Genomic DNA, 27,879 nt, shown 5'->3' on the forward strand with positions numbered 1-27,879 from the left:
GCAGGGGGCGAGCGGGGGGCAGGAAGGAGGGGTAAATAAATTAATTACCCATCCAAATGGCGCCCCCTGACGTTTGGTGCCCTAGGCCATCGCCTACCCCTGCCTACTCTTTGTCCCGGCCCTGGCCCGATGCACGTGCACCATATGCACCCAGGTTAAATCGGCCCTGCCTACATAGGTTTACCGTGTTTTGCTTTTTACTCTCATGACACTGGGCCCCTTTCCCCTCCCCCCCTAGTGTTTGATTGGTGATTGTATTATGTCTGCACAGATATATATACTAGCACCGTGTCACTGGTTTTGTTTACTTGACAAAGACTCCACAGGGAGTCAAAACATTGTATCTTGCCTAGATGCTTCAATAAATTTGTGAAGATTACTGAACCTGTGTGGATGTTGCCGGACTTTGCTTTTTTTGAACTCTGTTTACCGGCTACTACTGGCATTATAGCCGTACCAGCGTGCATCCCCTACGCGTAAGACTTGGGTCTATCTGGTGCTGTTGGAACCTCCTCCTGCTTTCCAGGACCGTAGGATCTGTCACTGACATTTAAATGCTGTGATTGTGGCATTGTAAGGGTTAATGGCGGGCAGCGCAGGTTCACGGCGGCCGAATATTAACAGTGAGGACCCAGCTGCTGAGCTCGCTTCATAGAACCCCTGCAGACCATGATGTAAATGTATGCCGCGTGCCATCTGGGCCATGACTTTCATGGCGTACATTTACGTCCATTGTTGTTAAATGTACCGTCTCAAACTCCAGCTTTAAAAAAAATCTTTCAAAATGTTATAATTGAATTTTCATATTAATTTTTTAAATGTTCCTCATTAATATATGTTATGTTCTATCAATCTAAGCCCCTTATTTATTAATACCAGAAAAACCCTTTCTCACATACATGATGGGATTATAATAAAGAAGTCCGGGCTCCCGAACCTGTGATGTCACGGCCCTACTCAGAAATGCCCACTCAGCCAATCAGTGAGTGAGGCGGGACACAGCTGTAGTCACTGACTGGCTGAGCGGGTAGTTCACTGCACACACACACACCCAGTGGCGGACCTATCGCTTGTGCAGCCAGTTCCACTGCACAGGGGCCCTGGGTAGCTGGGGGCCCCTCAGACTCAGGCTCTTTTAAGCTGCAGTTCTGTAGCTGAGCTGTTAGCAGAGCAACAGGGGCTTCCGGATGCGCCCCGGCTGCTCTGATAACTTTCTCCTGCCCTGCACACACATCCAGCAGCAGGAGTGACAGCGTCTCCCCCCCCCCCCCCCCCCCCGATCCGTCTGGATGGAAGACAGCGTCTATGTAAGTCCTGCTATCTCCTTATGGCTGAGCTGAAGGGGGGGGGGGGACCAGGGCCGATAGTTCCCCGTACCTGGTCCACCTTAAATGACGGTCCTCCTTAAGGAATCCCCCCTCCTCGCCACTTTTCTCTCCCCTCCCCCCTCCCGCTCTGACAGACCTCCTGCTTCCTGTCGGAACAGAACGGTAAGGGAGGACGGTAATGTCTGCAGATACAGTGCAGCTCCCTGCCTGCCATATACCTCCCCCTAACCTATATACCTGCTCCCTGCCTGTCATATACCTCCCCCTAACCTATATACCTGCTCTCTGCCTGCCATATACCTCTCCCTAACCTATATACCTGCTCCCTGCCTGCCATATACCCCCCCCCCGAACCTATATACCTGCTCCCTGCCTGCCATATACCTCCTCCTAACCTATATACCTGCTCCCTTCCTGCCATATACCTCCCCCTAACCTATATACCTGCTCCCTGTCTGCCATATACATCTCCCTCACCTATATACCTGCTCCCTGCCTGCCCAATACATCTCCTCACCTATATACCTGCTCCCTGCCTGCCCAATACATCTCCTCACCTATATACCAGCTTCCTGCCTGCCCAATACATCTCCTCACCTATATACCTGCTCCCTGCCCAATACATCTCCTCACCTATATACCTGCTCCCTGCCCAATCCATCTCCCTCACCTATATACCTGCTCCCTGCCCAATCCATCTCCTCACCTATATACCTGCTCCCTGCCCAATACATCTCCCTCACCTATATACCTGCTCCCTGTCTGCCCAATACATCTCCTCACCTATATACCTGCTCCCTGCCTGCCCAATACATCTCCTCACCTATATACCTGCTCCCTGTCCAATCCATTCCCTCACCTATATGCCTGCTCCCTGCCCAATACATCTCCCTTACCTATATACCTGCTCCCTGCCCAATCCATCTCCTCACCTATATACCTGCCTCCTGCCCAATGAATCTCCCTTAACTATATACCTGCTTCCTGCCCAATACATCTCCCTCACCTATATACCTGCTCCCTGCCTTCCCAATACATCTCTCTCACCTCACGGGGGGGGGTGGGGGGGGGGGGGGGGAGGTGATAGCCGCGGGCCATTCAGTGAGTCAAGGGGGGGGGGCTGCGGGCCGCGGGTGAGTGCCGCTGATGACGCTGCCGTCCAGCAGGGGATGTGCGGGGGGTGGTATGCCGCGGGTGATGCCGTCGCCGTCCAGCAGGTGATGTGCAGGGGGTGGATTTCACGGGTGATGCCGCCGCCGTCCAGCAGGTGATGTGCGGGGGATGGATGCTGCAGGTAATGCCACCGCCGTCCAGCAGGTTATGCGCGGGGGGTGGATGCCGCGGGTGATGCCGTCGCCGTCCAGCAGGTGATGTGCAGGGGGTGGATGCCACGGGTGATGCCGCCGCCGTCCAGCAGGTGATGTGCGGGGGGTGGATGCCACGGGTGATGCCGCCATTGTCCAGCAGGTGATGTGTGTGTGTGTGTGGGGGGGGGGCTGCTTTCAGAGATGGAGACAGTGAACAGCAGCAACAGCTGTCACTGTCTCTGTGTCCTTCTTCACTTCAGTGAGACGGGTTAGAAGCGCTAACCCGGCCCATTGAAGAGAGGGAGGACATGTGATGCCGACTCCGAGGGTGGGGGCAAGGAGCAGGGAGCGTGTCGGGTTGGATTGAGAGTTGAAGATTCTATGCATTTGGTGGGGATGAATGCATCTAGATAACAGCAAAACTATGCAAAATCCATAATACCTTAATATTGGAAAGATGGAAAGCTATGGATGGGCACCGTATTAATGCAAAAATAATTTTGGGGGGGGGAATACCCCTTTAACTTCTATTCTTAAAAAAAAAAACTGACCGTTAACCTCATTTTTGTGTTCGTTCAAAAAACGGATTCTTTTTTTTAATTTTATATATATATAATGGAAGTCAATGAAAAACGGATCAAACCGAATGCACACAATTACATCCGTTGTTTTCATCCATTTTTTATCAGTTTTTTGCAAAAACGCTCAATGCTCACACTGTCTGCATTGTTACTCTCTTATATTCACAGGCCCAGGTTGGGGAGCACAATACATTGCTTTGCCCTGGGTGCTGACAACCCATGCTGCACCGCTGCCCGGAAATATTACTTTGTATTTAGCCGATGCCTATTGGTTTAATAGTCCAGCCGATATCATCCACTAATGTCTCTCTCAGCTACAGGCACCATCGCACATGATGCGCTGACACTGTGTTGTGTGTGATGGCACACAGAGCTTCTGCATTAACAGACTTTGCCCTGTTTTAGCCCACAATTCTTATACGGTGAATCCGGCAGCCCTACCACAGCGCTGGCTCTGCTTCCATTACACTTGTCCACATAAAGAACCTTTCCTCTTCCTACTCGCAGACAGGTCCCGGGCTATCTCCCGCCCGCAGACAGCAGTGAAGGTTGTCATCCAGACCCATTCATTAAAGGTGAAGTCCAAGGACATAAAAAAAAAAACAGAGGCGTGGGGGTAACTATACTTACCCATAGGGTCCCTGGGACCATCTAATGCCGCTGGGCTCTTGCAGCTCTTCCAGTTATAACGTCGCGTTCCCGGCTGTGCAATTTCCCCTCAAGCAAGTCAGTGACTGGGGTAGAACACCACTCAGCCTAACCGTTAGGCTGCAGCTGGAAGTTCCAGGTACTTGACTTGCTTGGATTCCAGGAGAAAATAACAGCCGGTGGCCGTCAGTGAGACAGAGCACGGTAACTGGTAAGTATACACCGTTTATTAGGTTCCCACACCCCTGCCCGCCTTGCTTTTTTATTTTCATGTGACTCTCCTTTTAAGTTCACTCCAGTTCGACTTTCCCTGTATTGTAGATTCAGTGAATCTATCTATCTATCTATCTATCTATCTATCTAGAGTGTGTATAGCTCCGTAAGACTTGGAACCCATTATCTATGTCCTATTTGACTAGATTGTCTATTAAATATCCCTCCTGGCCACATAGGCAATTTTGGATTTTCAGTCACCTGGGAAAGTAGGGTTAGACTTCCTGTAGTCCTGCATTGGCTGCTATAATTAGTGTAAACTAATAGTTGAATTAATACTAAATAACGTACATACACACATACAGATAAAGGTATCATGTGTGCTAAGCAGTCTCCTCCATGGGGCATTGTCCACAAGGGTATTAAAGTGAATGGTCTCTAAGTCCTGATCCTGATGAAATAAAATGATGGTGTTTCTTTGGCGGGCAGATGTGTGGTTTTATGACTTTGCAATATGTGATAAACATAAGTCCAAAGCAAAATAAGTGACACCAAAGCAGCAAAATAAAGACATGACACATTGTAATTAGGTGTCAAATGATCATAATTTTATTTTAAATTATATGACACCAAAAAAGACCCCCGACTCACAATGAGTCACCCTCCAGCACTCAGGCGAGGAAAAACCCCCTGTGGGGGAAACCTCGAGGGAGCCATGGCTGGAGAGTTGCCCCTCCTCTGGGCTTAGAGGGTAACACTAATTAAACATAGTTTCAGAATCTGATAAGGACAGCATAACCTGGAGAAGAGGGCCTCACCACTGGTTCAGGTTGATCAGGTGCTAATACCAACTCTACCACTGACAGCATAGATGGGTGAGTAGCTCTATCACTCTTGTCCCATCTGACACAAATAAATCTTGATGATAAATTCACCTGACTTGCTTCTAGATGTTATTGCTGCCTCCTGCAGACTCTTGTCTCTCTCTACGTGTTAAGAGAGTCTCTTCCTCTAGTTAATGATCTTAAAGGGGGGCTTCCCCCCCCACATATGAGGCAAATAAATCCTCCTGATGTTATGGGCCCCTAATTTGCCTATAGATGTTAAAAGGGGTTATCTGGGAAGCTGAAAAGACATTTCCTTTCCACCATTACCAGCATCTCACTTCCAGTTCGGACTTATCTCATTCCAACATCTTCTGACCTGGCAAAGGTCTGAGACAGTAGATCAGGTACTATGGTGTGATCATCACATGTGGGTGAAGCTCACCGCCAGCAGTGGTCAGTGTACACACAATGCTGTGATGACATCGGCAACATTGTTTGTACATTGACCGCCACTGGTTTCACCCGCATGGGACAGTCACAACAAAGTACCTGGCCCACTGTCTCAGGCCGCCTCCGTTTTGCCAGGTAAGAATGTGCTGGTGTGAGAGGAGACCAAACCAGAAGTGAGATGGCGGCTAGGGAGGAAATGCCTTTTTAGTTACCTGGATAACCGCTTTAAGGGCACCTCCTCCAGACTCTCTAGGTGTTAACAGAGTGTATTCCTCCTATTTCTGATGGTAATGGGGGCTCCTCCTTCCCCCATATGAGGCAAATTAATCCTCCTGATGTTATTGGCCCCTTATTTGCCTCTTGATGTTAAAAAGGGTCATCTAGGGAGCTGAAAAGACATCTTTCCATCATCACCAGCATCTCACTTCCAGTTCGAACTCATCTCATTCCAACATCTTCTGACCTGGCAAAGGTCTGAGACAGTAGATCAGGTACTATGGTGTGATCATCACATGTGGGTGAAACTCACCGCCAGCAGTGGTCAGTGTACACACAATGCTGTGATGACATCAGCAATATTGTGTGTACATTGACCGCCACTGGTTTCACCCGCATGCGACAATCACAGCAAAGTACCTGGCCCACTGTCTCAGGCCGCCTCCGTTTTGCCAGGTAAGAATGTGCTGGTGTGAGAGGAGACCAAACCAGAAGTGAGATGGCGGCTAGGGAGGAAATGCCTTTTTAGTTACCTGGATAACCCCTGTAAGGGCACCTCCTCCAGACCCTCTAGGTGTTAAGAGAGTGTATTCCTCCTATTGTTGATGGTAATGGGGGCTCCTCCTTCCCCCATATGAGGCAAATTAATCCTCCTGATGTTATGGGCCCTAATTTGCCTCTAAATATTAAAGGGGTTATCTAGGAAGCTGAAAAGACATTTCCTTTCCACTATTACCAGCATCTCACTTCCAGTTCGATCACATCTCATCCCAACAACTTCTGACCTAACAAAGGTCTGAGACAGTAGATCAGGTGCTATGGTGTGATCACCACATGTGGGTGAAACTCACCGCCAGCAGTGGACAATGTACGCACAATGCTGTGATGACATTGGCAACATTGTTTGTACATTGACCGCCACTGGTTTCACCCGCATGGGACAGTCACAACAAAGTACCTGGCCCACTGTCTCAGGCCGCCTCCGTTTTGTCAGGTTGGAAGGTGCTGGTGTGAGAGGAGACCAAACCAGAAGTGAGATGGCGGCTAGGGAGGAAATGCCTTTTTAGTTACCTGGATAACCCCTTTAAGGGCACCTCCTCCAGACCCTCTAGGTGTTAACAGAGTGTATTACTCCTATTTCTGATGGTAATTGGGGCTCCTCCTTCCCCCATATGAGGCAAATAAATCCCCCTTGATGTTATTGGCCCCTAATTTGCCTCTTGATGTTAAAAAGGGTCATCTAGGGAGCTGAAAAGACATCTCCTTTCCATCATCACCAGCATCTCACTTCCAGTTCGAACTCATCTCATTCCAACATCTTCTGACCTGGCAAAGGTCTGAGACAGTAGATCAGGTACTATGGTGTGATCATCACATGTGGGTGAAAGTCACCGCCAGCAGTGGTCAGTGTACACACAATGCTGTGATGACATCGGCAACATTGTTTGTACATTGACCGCCACTGGTTTCACCCACATGTGACAGTCACAGCAAAGTACCTGGCCCACTGTCTCAGGCCGCCTCCGTTTTGCCAGGTAAGAAGGTGCTGGTGTGAGAGGAGACCAAACCAGAAGTGAGATGCTGGAAAGGGTGGAAATGCCTTTTTAGATACCTGGATAACCCCTTTAAGGGCACCTCCTCCAGACCCTCTAGGTGTTAACAGAGTGTATTCCTCCTATTTCTGATGGAAAATGGGGGCTCCTCCTTCCCCCATGTGAGGTAAATGTTTCCTCCTGTTCTTATTGGCGCCTCATTTACCCCTTGATGTTCCGGACGCCTCCTCCTCCAGACAGCTCCAGATGGTCGGGTGTCTTCTCCTCACACTGGCGGCGCGGTGTTACCTAGATAGGATATATAACAAGCAATGTGTTAACAGAATAAAAACATGATGAACATTTTTAATCATCACAGGTTACATATATATATATATATATATATATATATATATATATATATATATATATAGGCTCCATATGAAAATACAGTCAGGATAAAAGTGATCTGAGGTGTAATGAGATTTTGGTTACTCACCTTTACTCCTCCTTGGTGGCGCAGCAGCAGCAGAACAGCGCCCGCAGTCTATAAGGGAAAGATAAAAACCTGCATGACTTTCCTGAGATCAGACCCGTCTTCTTGGGACACAGCAGTGATGGGGAATAGACATTATAATGGAGAGAAGGGACTCAGTGCTATCCCAGTGGGTGAGATAGAGGCGGCACCATGTAACTTGTATGTCTGTATTATGTACATGAGGCCTTTCGTGGTTATTATATGTGACTGATAATATAATATATAGTGATGACATGAGGATATACAGTGCAGCTATAGAGGTGTGTTATCATGTAAGTGTATCATCCCATATATTTACCTGGATAAGATGGATCTCCTTCTGCTGCTGCTTCTGCCAAGAAGAAATGACCAAGAAATGGAGGAAAATCAATGGTTAGTGTAAGGAAACCAGAATTGCTGAGCACATTATATAGAAACAATATAAAGGAAATGTATTCTTATAGCCCAGCTCCTGCAGCTACATGTATTATATAGTCAGGTCTAGTTCTATCCTTCCAGCATTTATTACCAGCTCTATTCTCTCCTGCAGTAATATAATATTCACCATTACCCACAATAGAAATTAGATCCCACTTTCAAATAGAGCGCCCCCTGTCCTCTCTCTATACAGGATGGTAAATAACAGTTTCTTATATTCACAATGTTATCAGTTTTGTTTCATTACCTGGGGATCTCCTCCGTCGTCGCCTTGTCCTCATCTTCTTCCTCTACTTCTCTGTGTATAGAATGTAAGACATCTCATGTATAAATGTATTATTATATTACATATTATATAATTTATTGTAAAGAAAGTGATTGCAAAGGTAATGGATTACTATATATGTCGCTACGGGCTAAAAAACATGTATTCACAATACTATAAGCTTTGTTTCATTACCTCGGGATCTCCTTGGTGGTTGCCTCGTCCTCCTCTTCTTCTCTGTGTATAGAATGTAAACCATCTCATATATATAAATATATTATTCTATTACAGATTATACAGTTTATTGTAAAGAAAGTGACTGCAAAGGTAATGGATTGTACATTGTACTATGTATTGACCACAGTGGTACTATATATGTACTGTATATATATGGTACGGCCAACTAAAGTATGAAATGGCTATCTCACAGTGTCAGCAGTTTGGAATGTAAATAAATGCTGTTAATACAAATGGAAAAATATGATGCTATGTCTAACTAGAGGGCCCCCTATCCTGTCCTCCCGCAGCTCCTCTTTCTAACCTGCATGGTGAAAAAATAAACATGTATTCACATTACTATAAGCTTTGAGCCCTCACCTGGGGATGTCCGTCGCCTCGTCCTCGTCCACGTCTTCATCAACTTCACTGAATATAGAAGATAAACCAGCTTATATTTATACATATATATCTATTAAGACCGGTGTATGCCGAAGGGCGCACATTAGTAAATCTGCCCCATAGTTTTTGGGGATATGTGACTACACAGAGTATTGGATGGGGAACTCTGATCTCCATGGACTCATACTGTCAACTCATATAATGTAGATGATTTTATCTCTTCTTTATACTTACATGATGGTCTGCAGGTTAGGGTGCCAAGTCCGTAGCGGAAACCGGCCCTTCCTGTAACAGAGAACATATGTTTGGTTAGGATGATTGTTACTTTGTCCCATTTGAAACTTTCAGAAAATGTTATTTATTGTGACGTCTCAATAAGAACATGAATTCTATCACTGATATTTATTAACCCCTTGTCGTCACTGCCAGTTGTCTCCTTAATACCGTTGCCCTATTTTTCAAATTTGACATGAATAACTTTTTATGGCAGTAACTTTTTTATGACTCTAAGTGATTCTGACATTGTGTTCCATTACACATCAAGAGTAGAAATTTTTTTTTCTAAATAAAAGTTCTAAAGTTTCTTGGACATATAGGATTTTAATTGAAATTCTCTACTTGCCTGATAAATTAATTATTATTTATAATTTACTAGATAGTTACCTTATGCTGGCAAAAATTTAATAATCAATCTTTAAGTTAGAATTTAAAATTTTCATTTTTTTTTTCTCATTTTCTATTTTAATTGTCTTTTTCTTTCTGTCTGTCACATAGCAGCCGGTGTTGGCAGAGAACTGCAACTCCATATTAATTCCCTGATTCTGAAGTTTGAGAAATCTGTTAATAGCGGCCCTACAGATCCGCATGTCTCACATATAAGCCTTAGACACCAAGGAGCACCTAGTGGATTTAGGGGTCCCCCTTTTATTAAGGATATTATGTAGGCCTCATATCAATTTGCAGAGGACTTGGGGTGCTAAAATATTTTAGTGTGAAAAGCTGATGTTTTAGTTTTTTTTCCGGTGCATTCTAGGCCACATATGGGGTGAAGCTAGTAAAAAAAACAAAAACATGATAATAATGATTTATTTTATATCATTGCTATTTTTTGATGTAGTGTTATTACCTGAACATCCATGGGGCATCGATGATCTTCATCTTCCACCTATTTCATGATAAAAAAAAAATTGCATATTTTATAAAGGAAATATTAGTCAATCCTTCAAGTGCTGCATATTGGGGGAGGTTTTATAGAAACTGGTAAATTGGAAATCCACTGCCCAGATTTATTAAACCAGATGATCTGACTATAAATGCACTCTTTGCACTGGGCATTTGGGTTGGAATATTTGAAAGATTTACGTAAAATCTTGGTTAAACAATGTTTAACCTACAATATGTGAGTGCACCTTGAAAAAAAAGTCTTCTTACTTTTCTTATATTAAACCAATGGACATTTTTTTAACATATTCAAGGTGATGTTGGAAAGCATCCCTTCTGTGTACCTGAGTAAGTGTCTTAAAGGCATCAGTCATAATGATAGAGGGGCTTAGCTGACAAAGGGCCATGTTACACGGACCGATCAGCATTATAAATGAGCGCCGACCTGCTAGATCGTCACTCATTTACTGAGCCTAAAACTCGCCTCAATAATCGTGCACCAAGGTCTGTGTATATCTTTGGCGATGTCCATGCAGCCAAATATACATACCGGTCCACACTCCCTGGTATCTTCCTGGCTGCTGCTGCAAGGAAGATACCAAGGAGCAGGCAGAAGCACCTACGAGCATGGAGCATAGGCTTGTTGGTTTTAGACCCCCCACAAACATGTCTTTGTGACTGATGTATCTATAATACTGTAACATATTTTACTATGATATACTTACACCCAGTTCTCAAATTCCTCCCTGATTTTTTCATCCCTGTTAGGAATAGAATGGAGAAGAGAGTGAAAACCTAACACACATTAGAGACATCAGTTTTCTGGCAGAACTTTATCAATAAGAAGACAAGTAAAATTAAAGAGGGAGTTCAGCAAACAATTTTTCTTTCAAATCAGCTGGTGCCAGAAATTTGTAATTTACTTCCAATCAAAAATCTCAACCCTTCCAGTAGTTATCAGCTGCTGTATGTCCTGTAGGAAGTGGTGTATTCTTTCCATTCTGTAGAGCTGGTGAGGTTTTCTATGGGGATTTGCTGCTTCTCTGGACAGTTCCCATCCCAGGCAGAGGTGGCATCAGAGAGCACTGTGCCAGACAGGAAAGAATACACCCCTTTCTGCAGAACATATAGCAGCTGATACCTACTTAAAGAGTTGAGATTTTTTAATAGAAGTAAGTTACAAATCTCTGGCACTTTGTGGCACCAGTTGATTTGAAAAAAATTTTTTGGTTAACTATTCCTTAAAAACTCCCCCATAAAACTACAAACACTAATTTTTGTAGGCTTGTTGTTATTAGATATGGGCACCCAGATGTCTACCTCCCCTTCTCTGCCTGCTGCGCGCTCTAGTAGTAAAACCTCTTTTTCTCTGATATACAGCTTCTGCTGCAGCCGCGGCCGGTACCCGCCCAGGCTGTTTAGGTGCTGTATACAGAGCTCCAGGGAACCATATCAGCCCAATTGGGCTGATTGGTTCCCTTTAAGACCTACCTGCAAACATGTCTTTGTAAGTGATATAACTAATATATTATTAGAATATATTTTACTATAAGATACTTACTCCGAATCCTCCTCGATTTCTTCATCGCTGCTGTTAGGGATAGAATAGAGAAGATAGTGAAAACCTAACACACATTAGAGACATCAGTTTTCTGGTAGAACTTCATCAATAAGAAGAAAGTTTATATAGAGACATCCTCGCCATGATCGGAGTCTATAGGGGAGGAATTATAGGGTCACACAAGTTTTACATTTTTAGTTTTACATTTACAAAAATTTTGTTGAAAAAAGCAAATAATATAGAATTAAAGGGGTAATTCAGCAAAAAAAATTTTTTTCCTTTCAAATGAACTGGTGCCAGAAAATGCCAGAGATTTGTAATTTACTTTCATTAAAAATCTCAAGTCTTCCAGTTCTTATTAGCTGCTGTATGTCCTGCATGGAGTGATGTATTATTTCCAGTCTGGAGAGCAGGAGAGGTTTTCTATGGGGATTTGCTACTGCTCTGGCCAGTTCCTGTCACTGACAGAGGTGGCATCAGAGAGCACGGTGTCAGACTGGAAAAAACATACCACTTACTGCAGGACATACAGCAGCTGATAACTACTGGAAGAGTTGAGATTGTTAAACAGAAGTCAGTTACAAATCTCTGGCACTTTCTGGCACCAGTTTATATGAAAGAGAGTTTTTTTGTTTTTTTTTGCTGAACAACCCCTTAAAAAAATAAAATGTAATTTTCGTAGGCTTGTTGTTTAAGACGAGCCCCCCTGCAAACATGTCTTTGTGAGTGATATAACTATTATATTATTATAATATATTTTACTATGAGATACTTACTCCAAATCCTCAATATCTTGACAGATGTCTTCATCGCTCCTGTAAGTGATAGAATAGAGAAGATAGTGAGACCCTAACACACATCAGTTTTCTGAAACATTAGTCTGAAAAGCAGGAGAGGTTGTCTATGGGGATTTTCTGCTGCTCTGGGCAGTTCCTGTCCCAGACAAAGGTGGCAGCAGAGAGCACTGTGTCAGACTGGAAAGAATACACCACTTTCTGCAGGGCATACAGCAGCTGATAAGTGCTGGAGTTTTTTTTTTTTTAATGGAAGTAAAATACAAAATTCTGGCACTTTGTGGCACTAGCTCATTTGAAAGATTTTTTCTTATTTGCTCAACTATCCCTTTAAAAACAAACTCTGAACGGTAATTTTTGTAGGCTTGTTGTTTGAGATGAGACCTCCCTGCAAACATATCTTTGTGACTGATATAACTATTATATTATTATATTTTACTATGAGATACTTACTCCGAATCCTCCATATCCTCCTCGACGTCTTCATCGCTGCTGTTAGGGACAGAATAGAGAAGATAGTTAAAACCTAACACACATTAGATACATCAGTTTTCTGGAGAACTTCAATAAGAAGACAGTTTATATAGCGACATCTTCGCGACGATCAGAGTCTATAGGAGAGGAATTATAGGGTCATATAATTTACATTTTCAGTAAAGATTTACTAACCTGGAATACGATCCTCCATCTAAAGGAGAAAAAAAAAATAGAAAAGCGTTAGATTTAAATATGTCTTTTGACCTCATGATGTAACTTTCACAATGGTTCACAGCAATGGGGTAGGGGACTGATGTCATATATGTGATGAGATGTTAGACATGAAATCTATGGAGGTGACGTTATAGAGAGGCAAAACTCACCCTCGACATCATCCTGTGCAGCCTGAAATAGGAAATAGAGAGAGTAAGCAGAGGACATTGGTTTATTGCCGAGCATGAAACGTCCGTGTACATCTGAGCTATTTGCTTGTTGTTTGCTATGGCCATAGAAAGAATTTATATCTCAATTATTTCCTGCCGTTCTACATTGACTTCAATGCTGTTTTCAATGCAACAACGGCCATTGTTCATACAATGTGTGAACATGGCCTAAAAGTCTACAATAATAAAGCATATACATACCTCTGCACACTCCTCGATGCTTCTGCCTGCTCCCCAGTGTCTTCCTGGCTTCTGCGGACAGCAGGCAGAGGCCAAGAAAATATCACAGGCAGAAGCACGGGCGAGTGTGCAGAGGTAAGTATATACTTTATTATTTTCATACACATTCATCAGCCATCGACCGTGCATTGTTATTACTCATAGTAATGGAGCGGCCGCCAGCCAATGTTTTTAGGTTAGGACCAAAAGAAACAATCAGTCCATGATCATTGTCATCAGCTGATTGCAGCTGCCTCTCCACCCCACTGAGCTCTCCTTTGCCAGTCTCCCTGACCTCCCAGTACCCGTCCCCAGGCTGCCCGCCACCCTTCTTGAGCCCCATCCGGCGTTGGTCTGGCGTAGCATACAGCGGCCGCGACTGCTGCTTCTCCCCTACAGTGCTCACCTCCACCGGCCTTCCCGACCTCCTGGGACCTGTCACCAGGCCTCTGCCGTCCTCCTCCAATGCCCACTGCGATGCCAAATTCAAGTAGTGTCACCAATTAGCCAGCTCTACTGCCTCTCTCTCTTTGCTGTGGCCCACCCTGAGGGGAATCCCCGCCCCAAGCGGGTGTTCCCGGCAAAAGAGGCAGAGAGAGAGGCAATAGCGACAGCTGTTTAAACTTGGCGCCGCTACTTGATTTTGGCACCGCAGCAGGCATTGGAGGAGGACACCAAGGGCTTGGTGAGAGGTCCAAGGAGGTCAGGAAGGCCAGTGGAGGTTAGCGCTGTCAGGGAGAAGCTGTGGCCAGTGTATGCTCCACCAGACGGCTGCCGGACCAGAGAGCGGGGATGGGGCTCAAGAAGGGTGGTGGGCGGTCTGGGTATCAAGAGGTCGGGGAGACTGGTGGAGAAGAGCATTGTGGTGGCAAGAGGTGTCCGAACCAGCTAGCAGTGGTCGGTGGGGACTCCAGGAGTGTAGGCGGCGGCCTGGGGACGGGTCCAGGGGCTGGAGGAGCAGCAGGAAGAAGCATAGGCAGCGTGCCAAGTTCAAATGCCGCCCGCTCTTGCATCTCTCTATGCCTCCGCTGCGGGGCACAACGATTTAGACTATTTCTCCTTGTAATAAAGAAAATGATCAGGCGATGACAATGTTGATCGATGATGATCGTGTCTTTTGGTCCTGATCTAAAATCATTGGCTGCGTTTCTTATCCCCCTTTCTATTACTTATGTTATCTCTTGGTTGTATTGTTTAAAGTATCGCTGTCGTGAATTTTTTTTTTGCAGAAATCAATAGTCCAGGCGATTTTAAGAAACTTCGTAATTAGGTTTATTAGCCGAAAAATGCATTTTTATCATGAAAAAGCAGTTTGAAACTCTCCCCCCCTGTCTTCATTGTTCTCCTATGGAGAGAGCTAAATAAAAGACCAAAACAGGACAACAAAGAGTTAATCTACAAATACATCGCCCTTTATCTCCTCTGACAGTCACCACTGACCTCTCTGAGCTCTGATTACAGCTGTCACCCAGCTCCGTGCCTGTAATCCTCTGTTATCTGCTTTCTGCTGCCGGCTAACTGCCTCCTCCCTCCTCCCCCCTCCCCTCTCTATAGACCAGACTGGGTAAGTCCGATGCAACAAGTCACAATTTCCAGATTTTTTGCAGTGGATGGAAAATAAGAGGGAGGGGGGGGGGACATGGGAAAAGGCTTTTTTAATGCAGATAATGGCATATTTGGCTAATAAACCCAATTACAAAGTTTCTTAAAATCGCCTGGACTATTGATTTCTGCAAAAAAAAAAAAAAAAAAGACAGTGACTCTTTAAATTTGCTTTTATTAGTCTGGGTGAGAATTCAGTAGGCAACTCATGTTATGCAGTCACTGAGAGCATTTTTGTGTTACTTTTCATTGTCTTGCTTCCTATGCTTTTTACTGGTTGGATATCGCCCAGTGTTATTATGATCCGGATACAAATGGAAGCTCTGCCTAGTATAACCACTGCATATGCATGCTCCATATGTTCTTTATTTTGGCACTGTCTTGTACCCATTTTTGTTATTCAATAAAAGCTTTGAATATAAAAAAAAAAATCATTGGCTGCGACCATGCCCATCCACACCTCCTCCCCGACTTGCATATTGGGTGAGCGGGGGGGATACGGCAGGCCCCGGCCACAGCCTTGATAAAGTCCCCCTTCTGTGTTGATACCTTTCAAACCAAAGATATTGCAGATATGGTTGTGGCAATCGATTTCTGAGACAATTCTAGCCTATCATGTACTACATGACCATTTTGATTGTGGCTTTTAAAGCATAACTGTCATGTTTTTTTTTATTGCAGAAATTAGTAGTATAAGCGATTTTAAGAAACTCTGTAATAGGTTTCATCAGCCAAAAAAGCCTCTTTCTGTACTCAAGAAGCAATCTCCCAGCATCCCCCCTGACTTCTTATCTGTGCATTATCAGGCAAACACGTCTTCATTACAGAGAAGCCAGTGAAGACGGGCTCTGCTCTCTCCATTGTAAGCCTATGAAGGGGGGAGGGGCCGAGGGAGATGAGGGAGCAGGAAGAGGTGACATGAAGGTCAGCTGTTTGTAGACTCTCTGGGCACCTAAAACGCTAAATTCAGGTGTCAGAAAGGTCAGTGCTTATCTATGAACTTACTGAGAAAAGATTGCAGGGTGTTGTGCTTTGCAGGACTGCTCCGTGCTCAGTCACTCCTAACAGCCCCTCCCCTCTCCATGGCCACATAATGGAGACAGAAATCCTGCTGCTTCTGATGTGAGGGGGGAGGCTGGGAGATTGCTTTTTCAGTACAGAAGGAAACTCTTTTAGTACATAAAACCTATTACAGAGTTTCTTAAAATCGCTTTTACTGTTGATATTTAATGTTTTCAGAAAAATGACCCTGAAATGACAGTTACGCTTTAAGATGGCGGCCATGTTCCAGACATGCAGTAATACCTTGGTTCCCGAATCATACCTTTGATATGTTTGCCTTGGTATGCCTTTTTTTATATGCTACGTGACCACCTTTACACTGGAAAAATTTTCCCTTGATCCAATATGGAGGCCATCAAAATGGTGGGTGAAAAATGCGGACAATGATCCAACAAATCAGTGTAAGCTTTTATCCAGTTGTCAGCACAAGATGTAGGGGGTTATGTGGTTTATCCAGAATTAGAAAAATACTGATTTTTTTCAAGAACAGCGCTATGCTTATCCTCAGGTTTTATGTGGTATTACAACTCCGTTTTATTCACGTCACTAGAAAATGTGCTGCAGTACCACAGAAAAACTGAGGACAATAGTGGCACTGTTAATGGATGGGGACAGCTATGACCCAGATTTATCAAGCTGTGGAACTCTGTGCAATGTATGACTGTCAGAATGGCCATACATTGTGTGCACACTGTGAACAACGGCCATTGTTCGTGCACTAGTGTCCGCAAATAATTGACAAGTCAATTATTTGTGCAGCTGTAGCTAACAACGGCCATTTTTTAATATAGTGTGTGAATAGAGTTCAATGCAGTGCATTTTTTATGATAAGAACGTCCGTTGTTTTAATCGCCAACAACAGACATTCTTGTCATAAAAAATACATTTTGTAAACATAGCTTAAGGGTACAAACACACTGGGCGGATCCGCAGCAGATTTCTGGCTGCAAATTCGCATCGAGATCCGCTGCAGATCCCTGCCCTGCACAGTCTATGGGCAGACAAACTTCCAGTGGGATGGATATCCCGCTGTGAGTATGTCTGCAGCCCGCCCCGTTAACACCCCGCCGTTAACACCCCTTACACTGAAACTGGTGTCAGCTGCCCACAGCAACCAATCACAGCTCAGCTTTCCAGAGAATCTGTCAGGTCCATACCAGGTACAGAGCTGCAGACACAGGCAGATATGTGCTCAGTCATTTATTTCCCTAATCTCCACATATATACAGACAAATAGGTTGACCTGACTTTATACTATACCAGGAGAAAACATAGTATTATTGGTAATATATAACTTTTATTAAATATAGATAAAAACACTAATCAAGAACAGCGTGTGTGCTCACCTCCACAGCAAAGCCAAACCACAAAAACTATATACAGATAGACTACAGTATCATCATGCATCACTCAGTCAGGCGTGATAATAAATAAACGTGGCACATCACAGCAGTGGAAGCTAATAGCCTGATCTAGTCGTGTCACTCATTAGGCCACAGATCAGGCTATTAGCGCCCTCCAGCCACTGCTGTGATGTGCCAGGTTTATTGAGGATGGACATACACTGTACTGGACCCCGATGCAGTGCTATACCCAGGATCTATCATCCTCCCCTGACGAGTGTTTTGTAGATGAAACGCTGCATACGGAGCAGCATAAGGGTGAGCGTAGGGTCTGGGAGTAGGGATAGCACGGGGCAGGAGCCGCCATTATAAGGGCGTCTACTCTGATGGTTCCCTGAGCGACAGGCCCGGACTGGCCATGGGGCAGTTCTGGCAAATTCCAGAGGGGCCGCCCCCTTCGTGGGCCGGTCCGGAGCCCTCCATACCCGGCTACTTCCTCCCCCAACTCCTGTAATCTCCTGATGCTGCCCAGCCAATCACACGGCCCTGCAGCATCAGGAGGTTACAGGCTGCATTCTTACTCACAGTGCAGTGCGGCCTCCTCTTCTTCCTGCCTCGGGAAGCCCCGCCCCCTGCTGCCCATATGTTAGTTCTGGGTCCTGCAGAGTTCACATGACCTCCCCTGCAGAGGTCACATGATCTCCCTCACTGAAGACCGGGAGCCGGGGGCAGCGCCTGTGTGTGACTCTCCTCCTCCCTGTCAGCAGCAGCAGTAGTAGTCGGGACAGAGGAGGAACCATCATCATCATCAGCAGCAGAAGAGTGTGTGAGTAATTGAGGCACAGACCACTACTACACCCACCATTATTCCCCAGACCACTGCTACACCCACCATTATGCCCCCAGACCACTACTACACCCACCATTATTCCCTAGACCACTGCTACACCCCACTATTATGCCCCCAGACCACTACTACACCCACCATTATGCCCCCAGACCACTACTACACCCACCATTATGTCCCCAGACCACTGCTACACCCACCATTATTCCCCAGACCACTGCTACACCCACCATTATGCCCCCAGACCACTACTACTTTCATCATTATGCTCCTTAGACCACTACTACATCTACCATTATGCCCCCAGACCACTACTTCACCCACCATTATGCCCCCAGACCACTACTACTTTCATCATTATGCTCCTTAGACCACTACTACATCTACCATTATGCCCCCAGACCACTACTACACCCACCATTATGCCCCCAGACCACTACTACATTCATCATTATGCTCCTTAGACCACTACTACATCTACCATTATGCCCCCAGACCACTACTTTACCCACCATTATGCCCCCAGACCACTACTACACCCATCATTATGCCCCCAGACCACTACTACATTCATCATTATGCCCCCAGACCACTACTACATCCATCATTATGCCCCCAGACCACTACTACACCCACCATTATGCCCCCAGATTACTACTACACCCACCATTATACTTCTTAGACCACTACTACATCCATCATTATGCTCCTTAGACCACTACTACACCCACAATTATGCCCCCAGACCACTACTACACCCACCATTATTCCCCAGACCACTACTACACCCACCATTATTCCCCAGACCACTACTACACCCACTATTATGCCCAATAAAACATTAACTGGAAGTGGCACAATTGCGCAGACAGAAGAAACCTTGTGGCAGCCGTGTAGGCGTGATATATGTTGTTTGTGGCTGTGTACAGAGCTGTGTGCGGTGTATATGTTGTATATATCTGTGTACAGAGCTGTGTGCAGTGTATATATCTGTGTACAGAGCTGTGTGCAGTGTATATTGCTGTGTACAGAGCTGTGTGCAGTGTATATTGCTGTGTACAGAGCTGTGTGCAGTGTATATTGCTGTGTACAGAGCTGTGTGCAGTGTATATTGCTGTGTACAGAGCTGTGTGCAGTGTATATTGCTGTGTACAGAGCTGTGTGCAGTGTATATTGCTGTGTACAGAGCTGTGTGCAGTGTATATTGCTGTGTACAGAGCTGTGTGCAGTGTATATTGCTGTGTACAGAGCTGTGTGCAGTGTATATTGCTGTGTGCAATGTATATATCTGTGTACAGAGCTGTGTGCAGTGTATATTACTGTGTACAGAGCTGTGTGCAGTGTATATATCTGTGTACAGAGCTGTGTGCAGTGTATATTGCTGTGTACAGAGCTGTGTGCAGTGTATATTACTGTGTACAGAGCTGTGTGCAGTGTATATTGCTGTGTACAGAGCTGTGTGCAGTGTATATATCTGTGTACAGAGCTGTGTGCAGTGTATATTGCTGTGTACAGAGCTGTGTGCGGTGTATATTGCTGTGTACAGAGCTGTGTGCAGTGTATATTGCTGTGTACAGAGCTGTGTGCGGTGTATATGTTGTATATGTCTGTGTACAGAGCTGTGTGGGGTGTATATGTCTGTATTTGTATATTTTTGTATATTTCATGTATTTATGTGCTCTAGTATAGTTCCTATCAATACCATTATGGGGTAGAGAAGGTTTTCTGATCCCTTTTTATTTGATGTTTTCTATATGAGGGTCACAGGGGCCTTTCTATTATATGAGGACATAGAGGGAACCTGGCTCTAAATACTACAAGGAGCATAAAGTGGGCACTGTAACAGCGTGGAACAATATAGATGGGGAGTTTGTATAGAGGTGATGATGGTGCTGGAGCTAAGAGCCTATAATGTTGTCTGGTAGACGACCCCGTACGGTAAGTGGGCCTGTGTGCTTTGAAATGGCAGGGCCGATTTTCAGTCCCAGTCCGGCCCTGCTGAGCGAGCAGGGGTAGATTGGTGCACCATGCTCAGGGCTTAACAGGGTTAATAGCTCCTGTACCTATCTATACTGGCGTGCATCCCATCCCGTTCACACCTGCTTGTTTATTGGTTGATGTTGGATTTGCTATCATACATTGTTTGCAGCTACTATGTTGCTTCTATGTGTATTATTGACCGTGTACAATTACATTACACTGTATGGAATCACTGCCGTTGTGTATACACTATGGCTGTGGTTCTCTGCATCTGCAAAAAATAATTGACGGGTCTATTTTGTGCGGCTGCTATTCAGTGAACAGCGGCTGCACAAGATAGCCTGTTATTACAATGTAAAGGACTATTGGCACACCCAAATGTGCCCGCATTCGTATTAAAATGAATAGATGGTGACCTGGCCGATACTACAGTATTGGCCTTGTGAATATCTGAGACATCGGCTGTTATTTGAAACATCAAATAACGGCTGCTGTTCATGCCATGTGTGAACATGGCCTTAGGCTTGATTTCCAAAAAGTATTTAAAAAACAAAAATTACTGCATGATGTTATTTTGGCGAAAAACAGATCTAGACCGCCAGCACCTAACCCGCATCTCGTATCCAGCACTTTCCTCCCCCTGCTGCCAACCTCACTCATAACCAGACTCCGGCCCAGCCGGGAGAGCGCTGCAGCATTTAACACAGAAGATCCCCCGCAGCAGCCGGACTCTGAAGAAGATCAATGGAAGAAGCAGGAGAGACACACAGAGGCCACCAGAGAGCAGTTAAGGACTCAGCGCAGCTCCCTGCCCCTCCCCAACACAGCTGCCTGTAAAACTACCTCTTCCAGCCCTTCTGCTACAACTATCCTTAGCCCTACTACTGCCACTACCCCCAGCCTTACAGCTACTACTACCCCCAGCCCTACTGCTGCCAGTACCCCCAGCCCTACTGCTGCCACTACCCCCAGCTCTACTGCTACTATTACCCCCAGCCCTACAGCTACTACTCCCCCCAGCCTTACTGCTGCTACTACTACCCCAAGCCCTACAGCTACTACTACCCCAAGCCCTACTGCTACTACTACCCCCAGCCCTACAGCTACTACTACCCCCAGCCCTACTGTTGCCACTACCCCCAGCCCTACTGCTGCCACTACCCCCAGCCCTACTGCTACTACTACCCCCAGCCCTACAGCTACTACTCCCCACAGCCTTACTGCTGCTACTACTACCCCAAGCCCTACAGCTAGTACTACCCCGAGCCCTATAGCTACTACTACCCCCAGCCTTACTGCTACTACTACCCGAAGCCCTACTGCTACTACTACCCCCAGCCCTACTGCTACTACTACCTCTAGCCCTACTGCTATCACTACTTCTAGCCCTACTGTTACTACTACATCCAGCCCTACTGCTACTACTACCCCCAGCCCTACAGCTGCTACTACTACCCCTAGCTCTCCAAAATAGTAAGAAGTACAGGCTCTTCATATATAGAAAAAGATGTGGAGGGCACTCACTGTAAAAAGATGTGCAGGGCACATAAAAGGTGCTCACTACTATCTACATCCTCCTACCCTGCACATCCTCCTACCCTGCACCCTACAGCTTTTATTTAATCCATGTTAAAAATCCATTACAAGGCATAATGACGTCAGGAATTCTAGCATCAGGCGTCTGGAGAAGCATACTGACGTACTTGAAACAGCTGTCACACTGCCGCATGGTGCTGGCGTTCCTGCCGTCTTTATCCCGTGAAATGGATTAAATAAAAGTCAAGTGTTACGTTGAGTGCCCTGCACATCTTCTTTTTTCTATATATGAAGTAAGGGTGGAGAGAACACTCTGCTGGTACTTTTATGAACTCAATTTTGCACATATTGGACTGATCTCTATAGGCAATAGTGCCAATCATTGTCTCTATCACATTGGACACCCAGCCCTACAGCTACTACTGCCCCCAGCTCTATAGCTACTACTACCCCCAGCTGTATAGCTACTACCCCACTCCTTCAGCTACCACTACCCCCAGCCCTACTGCTGCCACTACCCCAAGCCATACAGCTACTAATTCCCCCAGCCCTACTGCTGCTATTTATCCCAGTCCTACTGCTACTACTACCCCCAGCCCTACAGCTACTACTACCCCCAGCCCTACAGCTACCACTACTGCCAGCCCTACAGCTACCACTACTGCCAGCCCTACAGCTACTACTACCCCAGGCCCTAGTGCTACTACCATTCCTGGTGGATGGAACCAGTTGGGAGTAAATGGTAGGGTATTAATATGGCATTGGAGAGGAATTGGACAGGGCAGTGGTCGCCCTTATTAGGCCATTTATACCCCAAGGGGTCTCTGAGCGAGCAGGGGTAGTTTGGTTCACCTGACATAGGGCCTATTAGGGACAAAGGTGCTCACTACTATCTACATCCTCCTACCCTGCACATTTGGGATGAGCAGACTACCATTGATCTACAAGCAATATTCATTTGGTAAGATCGTTCTATACTTTAGCATATACATGATACCTTTAAGGGTAGGTTCACACGTACCAGATCGCAGCAGATTTCACGGTACTGTCATTTTGTATGTCATTCTCCTGGCAGTATGTTCCGTCCCCCTCAACCCACCGCTACCCAGTGAATACTTTACCTATCCGCAGTCCGTCCTGCTTCTGTGGCTCACGGCTCCCTGACATCCTCCTTAGCCAATAAGTGGCTGCGGCGGGACAGAGCACTGATTGGCTGAGCGGGATGTCAGGGAGCCGGAAGCCACAGAAACAAGCCAAATTGCGAACGGGTAAAGTATTCACCGAGTAGCAGTGGGTTGGGAGGGGGGGTTTAGGGGGGATTTCAGTACAGTGAAAACCTGCTGCGATCCGGTGCGTGTGAACCCACTCAAACAATGTTTTACAGTCTGTGTCCCTCCTTTGTGGTTATAACAGGATTTATGTTGTGTGTAATGTTGTGTCCGCACAGCACATGTGTCAGTCTAGTCTTACAGTATAGCAGCTATCTGACAGTAAATGTATGTTACACCTAACAAGTACAGTCTACTTTATAAATATACATAACATTTATTTTTATTTATATAAAGGAGAACTCAGTAATCATGCAAAAAATAACATTTATTCTTACATCTGTAGGATGTGCTATTACTTCGCCCTGTTGTGTTTTTTTTATTAGATTATTTTTAAACCCCCCCCCCTTTGCAGCCCCCATACACCTGCATCGATTCATTCAAAAACTTATCTAATTCCTGTTTCACCGACATCTTCATTTCCTCACCACTCACAGCCAGTGGCGTAGCTACTATAAAGGCAGGGACGGCGACTGCTATGGGGCCCCTGCAGGAAGGGGGCCCGAGGAAGCCTGCCCTGCCTTCATGGTAGGTACCCCGCTCCCCCAGGGGTCCAGAGAGGAAGAGGGACCCCCACTGCAATGTTCAGTCCCCTCACTGTAGTGCCGGGTGAGCGGGCTGAACAGAGGAGCAGGACCTGCCAGACGGCACAGGAGAGGGATGAAGGACCTTTGGGTCACATGACCCAAAGGTCCTCAATACTTCTATGTGAAGATCAGCCGACTACAGGAGGAGGAGAGGGGAAGCCTGGGAGCTGTAAGTGCTGTGTATGTGTGTCAGTGTGTGTATATATGTATCTGTTGGTATATGTATATGTCAGAGTGTGTATATATATGTATCTGTGGGTATATGTATATGTCAGTATGTGTATGTATCTGTGGCTATATGTGTGTGTGTATGTCAGTAGTGTCACTCAAGTCATTGACAGGTTTGCTCCCAAAGATGTTCTGCAGCAGCTTCTATTAATGCTGGGCTCTAATAAAAGACCCGACCACTAATATCTGCTGCATTTTCTTTTATTTCTGGTTGAGTATTTCTTATTACACTGAGATGATTTCCCTGTGTACAGTCTATTCATGGTGTATACATCAGCACTAGTGTAATTACATTGCAGCGTATATATGTGTGTATGTCAGTGGCGTATCTGTATATACATTAATGGTGCCTCTGTGTGTGTATATGTGCGTCATTGTCTGTGTTTGCAGGGGGTGGGGGTGGGGCGTACAGGATTCATGGGGCCCCATACAGTTTTTTGCTATGGGGCCCCATGAATCCTAGCTACGCCCCTGCTCACAGCGCTGTGTCTGTCGGCCGCTATGGAGGATGGCCGGGCTGCTGTGTCTGTCAGCCGCTATGGAGGATGGCCAGGCTGCTGGGTCTGTTGGCCCCTATGGAGGATGGCCGGGCTGCTGTGTCTGTCAGCCACTATGGAGGATGGCCGGGCTGCTGTGTCTGTTAGCCACTATGGAGGATGGCCGGGCTGCTGTGTCTGTCAGCCACTATGGAGGATGGCCGGGCTGCTGTGTCTGTCAGCCACTATGGAGGATGGCCGGGCTGCTGTGTCTGTTGGCCACTATGGAGGATGGCCAGGCTGCTGTGTCTGTCGGCCACTATGGAGGATGGCCGGGCTGCTCTGTCTGTCGGCCACTGTGCTGCATAACATTGTCCCGGCTCCATGGGCAGACGGGGAAGCCTGTAGTGGAATCCTCCCACATAACAGCATGGAGGAGATGTTGCGGTTGGGGGAGAATTCCACTACAGGCTTCCCCGTCTGCCCGTAGAGTCGTAGACTAAGCACCGATGCCGTGGCGGCAGGGCTGTGTTCTGAAGGAAGACTCCACTACAGGCTTCCCCATCTACTCGTATAGCCAGGACCGTGTACTGCAACTCCCCCCCCCTCTTTAATGTGTGGGATTTCACTGTGCAAGAGGAGTGGCGGCCCCGGTCATCCTCAGGGCCTCAGCATCTCCGTGGCGCTGTAAGACGGGGGATTCCACTCCAGGCTTCCTCCTCTGCCTGTAGAGCCCATAGAGGGACAATGTGCAGCACCCCTCTTGCTTACCAGCATCTCAGCGTCTCTGTAATGTGTCGGGAGGATTTCACTCCAGGCTTCCCTGTCACCCCCTATGTCACTTTCCATCTACTGTGGCTCCCCAGCTGTTGCTACAACTACCATTATGTCCTGGTGACATTACATGATGGGAGTTGTAGTTAGGTAACTTAGAAAGCTCCAGGTTGCAGAACTACAATTCCCATCTTGTACTGTCACCACAACGTGAGAATGGGGCTTGTAGTTATGCAAACATGAGAGCTCCAACATGAAGAACTACAACTCCCATGATCATGTTGTTATGGGAGTTGTAGTTTTACAGCTTGGAGCTTTCCTGTTTGCATAACTACAGCTCTTGTACCACATATATTATAATAATTTTATTTATTTAGCATGACAGATCACACAGTAGATCCTGATCCAGTGATAGCATTGGCCCATATTACTGCACATCTGAATAAAGTCTTAGGCGGGGCCCATGGCTTGTGTGTGCTATGTGATTTCCCTCTCTACCTTATAGGAGTATATTCCTTCCTATGTCCGCAGAGGAGCTGGAGATCACATAACACACACAGTGCATGAGCCCGGCCATAGACCACAGCCACCACCCAGCAGTTATCATGGCCAACTAAGCCCCGCCCCCTCTAGGGAACATGGCAAAATGGCAGTTGGGAAATGGCTGAACATGGGGAATAAGTAACAGGGTGTAAGGTATTTATAGCTTCCCAATCTACACATCTCCTCCCATCACCACTGTCTCCTATGGGGGGGGGGGGGGGGCACCTATGTGATCATGTGATCAGGGAGGAGTATCTATAGGTACAGATACTCCTGCACAGGACACCCCACTATGTACACAATCCCATCTCTATACAAACATCCCACAGTGTATCCTATCTGCTATACCCTCCTATGTGTTGTGTCCTGTACATATTAACCCACCCTGGTGATTACCTGGATAATATTCTCTGCAAAAAATGACATTTTATTTAACTAGTGACATTCTATTCTGTCCCTTTCCTTCCCTAACCCTGTACTGGATGGGGAATTCTTACTCACATGTTGCTCGAAGACAACTGGAACGTCCTGTTCCTCTACGGACTGGTCCATGTTCATCTTCGGCTCTTCGTCCATCTCTCCAAATCGCCTTCTGTCGCCAATCTCTCGCAGAAATCGCCTATGTGTGTGAAAAAATTAAAGATTACATGGAGAAAACTGATTGAAAAATAGAAAATAACAAAAAATACCAGGAGCCAATGGATGTGCGTACTTACGATCCAACTCCTAACAAAGCTCTGAAGGGTCCAGTAGCTGTTGTATTGTGATGTCATATTTCTTTTGTTTTGTTTTTTAAATAAACTTTATTTAAACATCTTGATACAAACACTTGTACTAACTGTATGCAATATCACTGATATAAACATTACATACATAATGAACAATTGGCCATTGGCAGGAATTTCTATTTTTGTTTGGATAAATAAGATCTTGGTCTATTCTGCTATCTGCAGAATTTTAATATGGTTTATACTGATACTTGATATGTTGCTCAAACAAACAAATATTTAGCAAAAGGTTTCAGCCCCCTCCTATAAGAATATTTTCCCCTATATAATTACTATTTTATTAATAGTTTTATATAAGGGTAATAAGTGATTATTATTATATATATCTGCCACTACTTTCCCACCTGGGGTTTAGTGTTTATGTTGACTCTTACGTTATCTTGACTATTGTGCACAGTTTGCCATAGGCGGCCATTATGACAAATATGTGTATTGAGAAGTCCAGTCCCCTACACTCTTCAATTGTTACAGGGGACATATCTAGTTGTAAGGGTCATTCTAACTAGTTATAGGGGGATTCTATCTGACTACAGGGGCACACTGTATCTGGCTACAGCAGACATGGAATTTGATCCAGGTAGCATATCTAGTAGCAAGGGGTAATGTATCTGGTTATAGGGTTATTGTATGTGGCTGCAGGGTTCATATCTAGCTACTTAGGAAATTTTATCTGGCTACAGGGGGCATCTGTGTCTACATGTAACTGTATACAAGATGCATCATATCTCAATACAAAGGTACATCTGGCTGTGGAACCTCATTACAGGGGGCATATGTAATTGCATGGAGTATTGTATCTGGCTACAGGAGGCACAATGGATTGGTGGGGAAGTAAGTTTAACTTTCTGTTAGCAAGGGAGGCACTGCTTTTGGTTATATGGGGCATATCCTTCTACAGGGACCACTGTATCTGGCCGCAGGCGGCATATCTAGCTGCAGGGGCATTATTATTGACAATAGGGGATGTTATTATGGGTCATCATAATTGGTTATGGAGCATTGTTACTGGCTGCAAGAGAGTTTTATTACGTTTACGTATTACGTTTATTATGTTATTACTTTTATGACAGGGTCATTATTGCTGACTACTGGCGACATTACTACTGGGGATGGGGGCATTATATCTGGCTACAGGGGTCCATATTACTGGGGAAGGGGCATTACTAATTGCTACAGGGGACACTATTACT

General features: G+C 45.6%; 1 protein-coding gene across 1 annotated transcript; it reads right to left on the reverse strand.

Annotated features, from left to right (window-relative positions):
• Positions 1–7,009: 7,009 nt before the first annotated feature.
• LOC138796939 (major centromere autoantigen B-like) lies at positions 7,010–26,632 on the reverse strand. Its single transcript, XM_069976686.1, has 16 exons — positions 26,618–26,632; positions 26,403–26,520; positions 13,317–13,338; positions 13,126–13,144; positions 12,910–12,948; positions 12,439–12,477; positions 11,663–11,692; positions 10,827–10,862; positions 10,067–10,105; positions 9,175–9,225; positions 8,920–8,967; positions 8,518–8,559; positions 8,305–8,355; positions 7,939–7,971; positions 7,602–7,649; positions 7,010–7,411 (listed from the first exon to the last, which is right to left on the reverse strand). Exons 2-15 carry the CDS (start codon positions 26,475–26,477, stop codon positions 7,604–7,606), a joined length of 570 nt encoding a protein of 189 aa, XP_069832787.1. The 5' UTR covers positions 26,478–26,520; positions 26,618–26,632; the 3' UTR covers positions 7,010–7,411; positions 7,602–7,603.
• Between the last annotated feature and the right edge of the window lie 1,247 nt (positions 26,633–27,879).

The sequence above is a fragment of the Dendropsophus ebraccatus genome, chromosome 7 (genome assembly GCF_027789765.1).
Source record: "Dendropsophus ebraccatus isolate aDenEbr1 chromosome 7, aDenEbr1.pat, whole genome shotgun sequence".
NCBI lineage: Eukaryota > Metazoa > Chordata > Amphibia > Anura > Hylidae > Dendropsophus > Dendropsophus ebraccatus.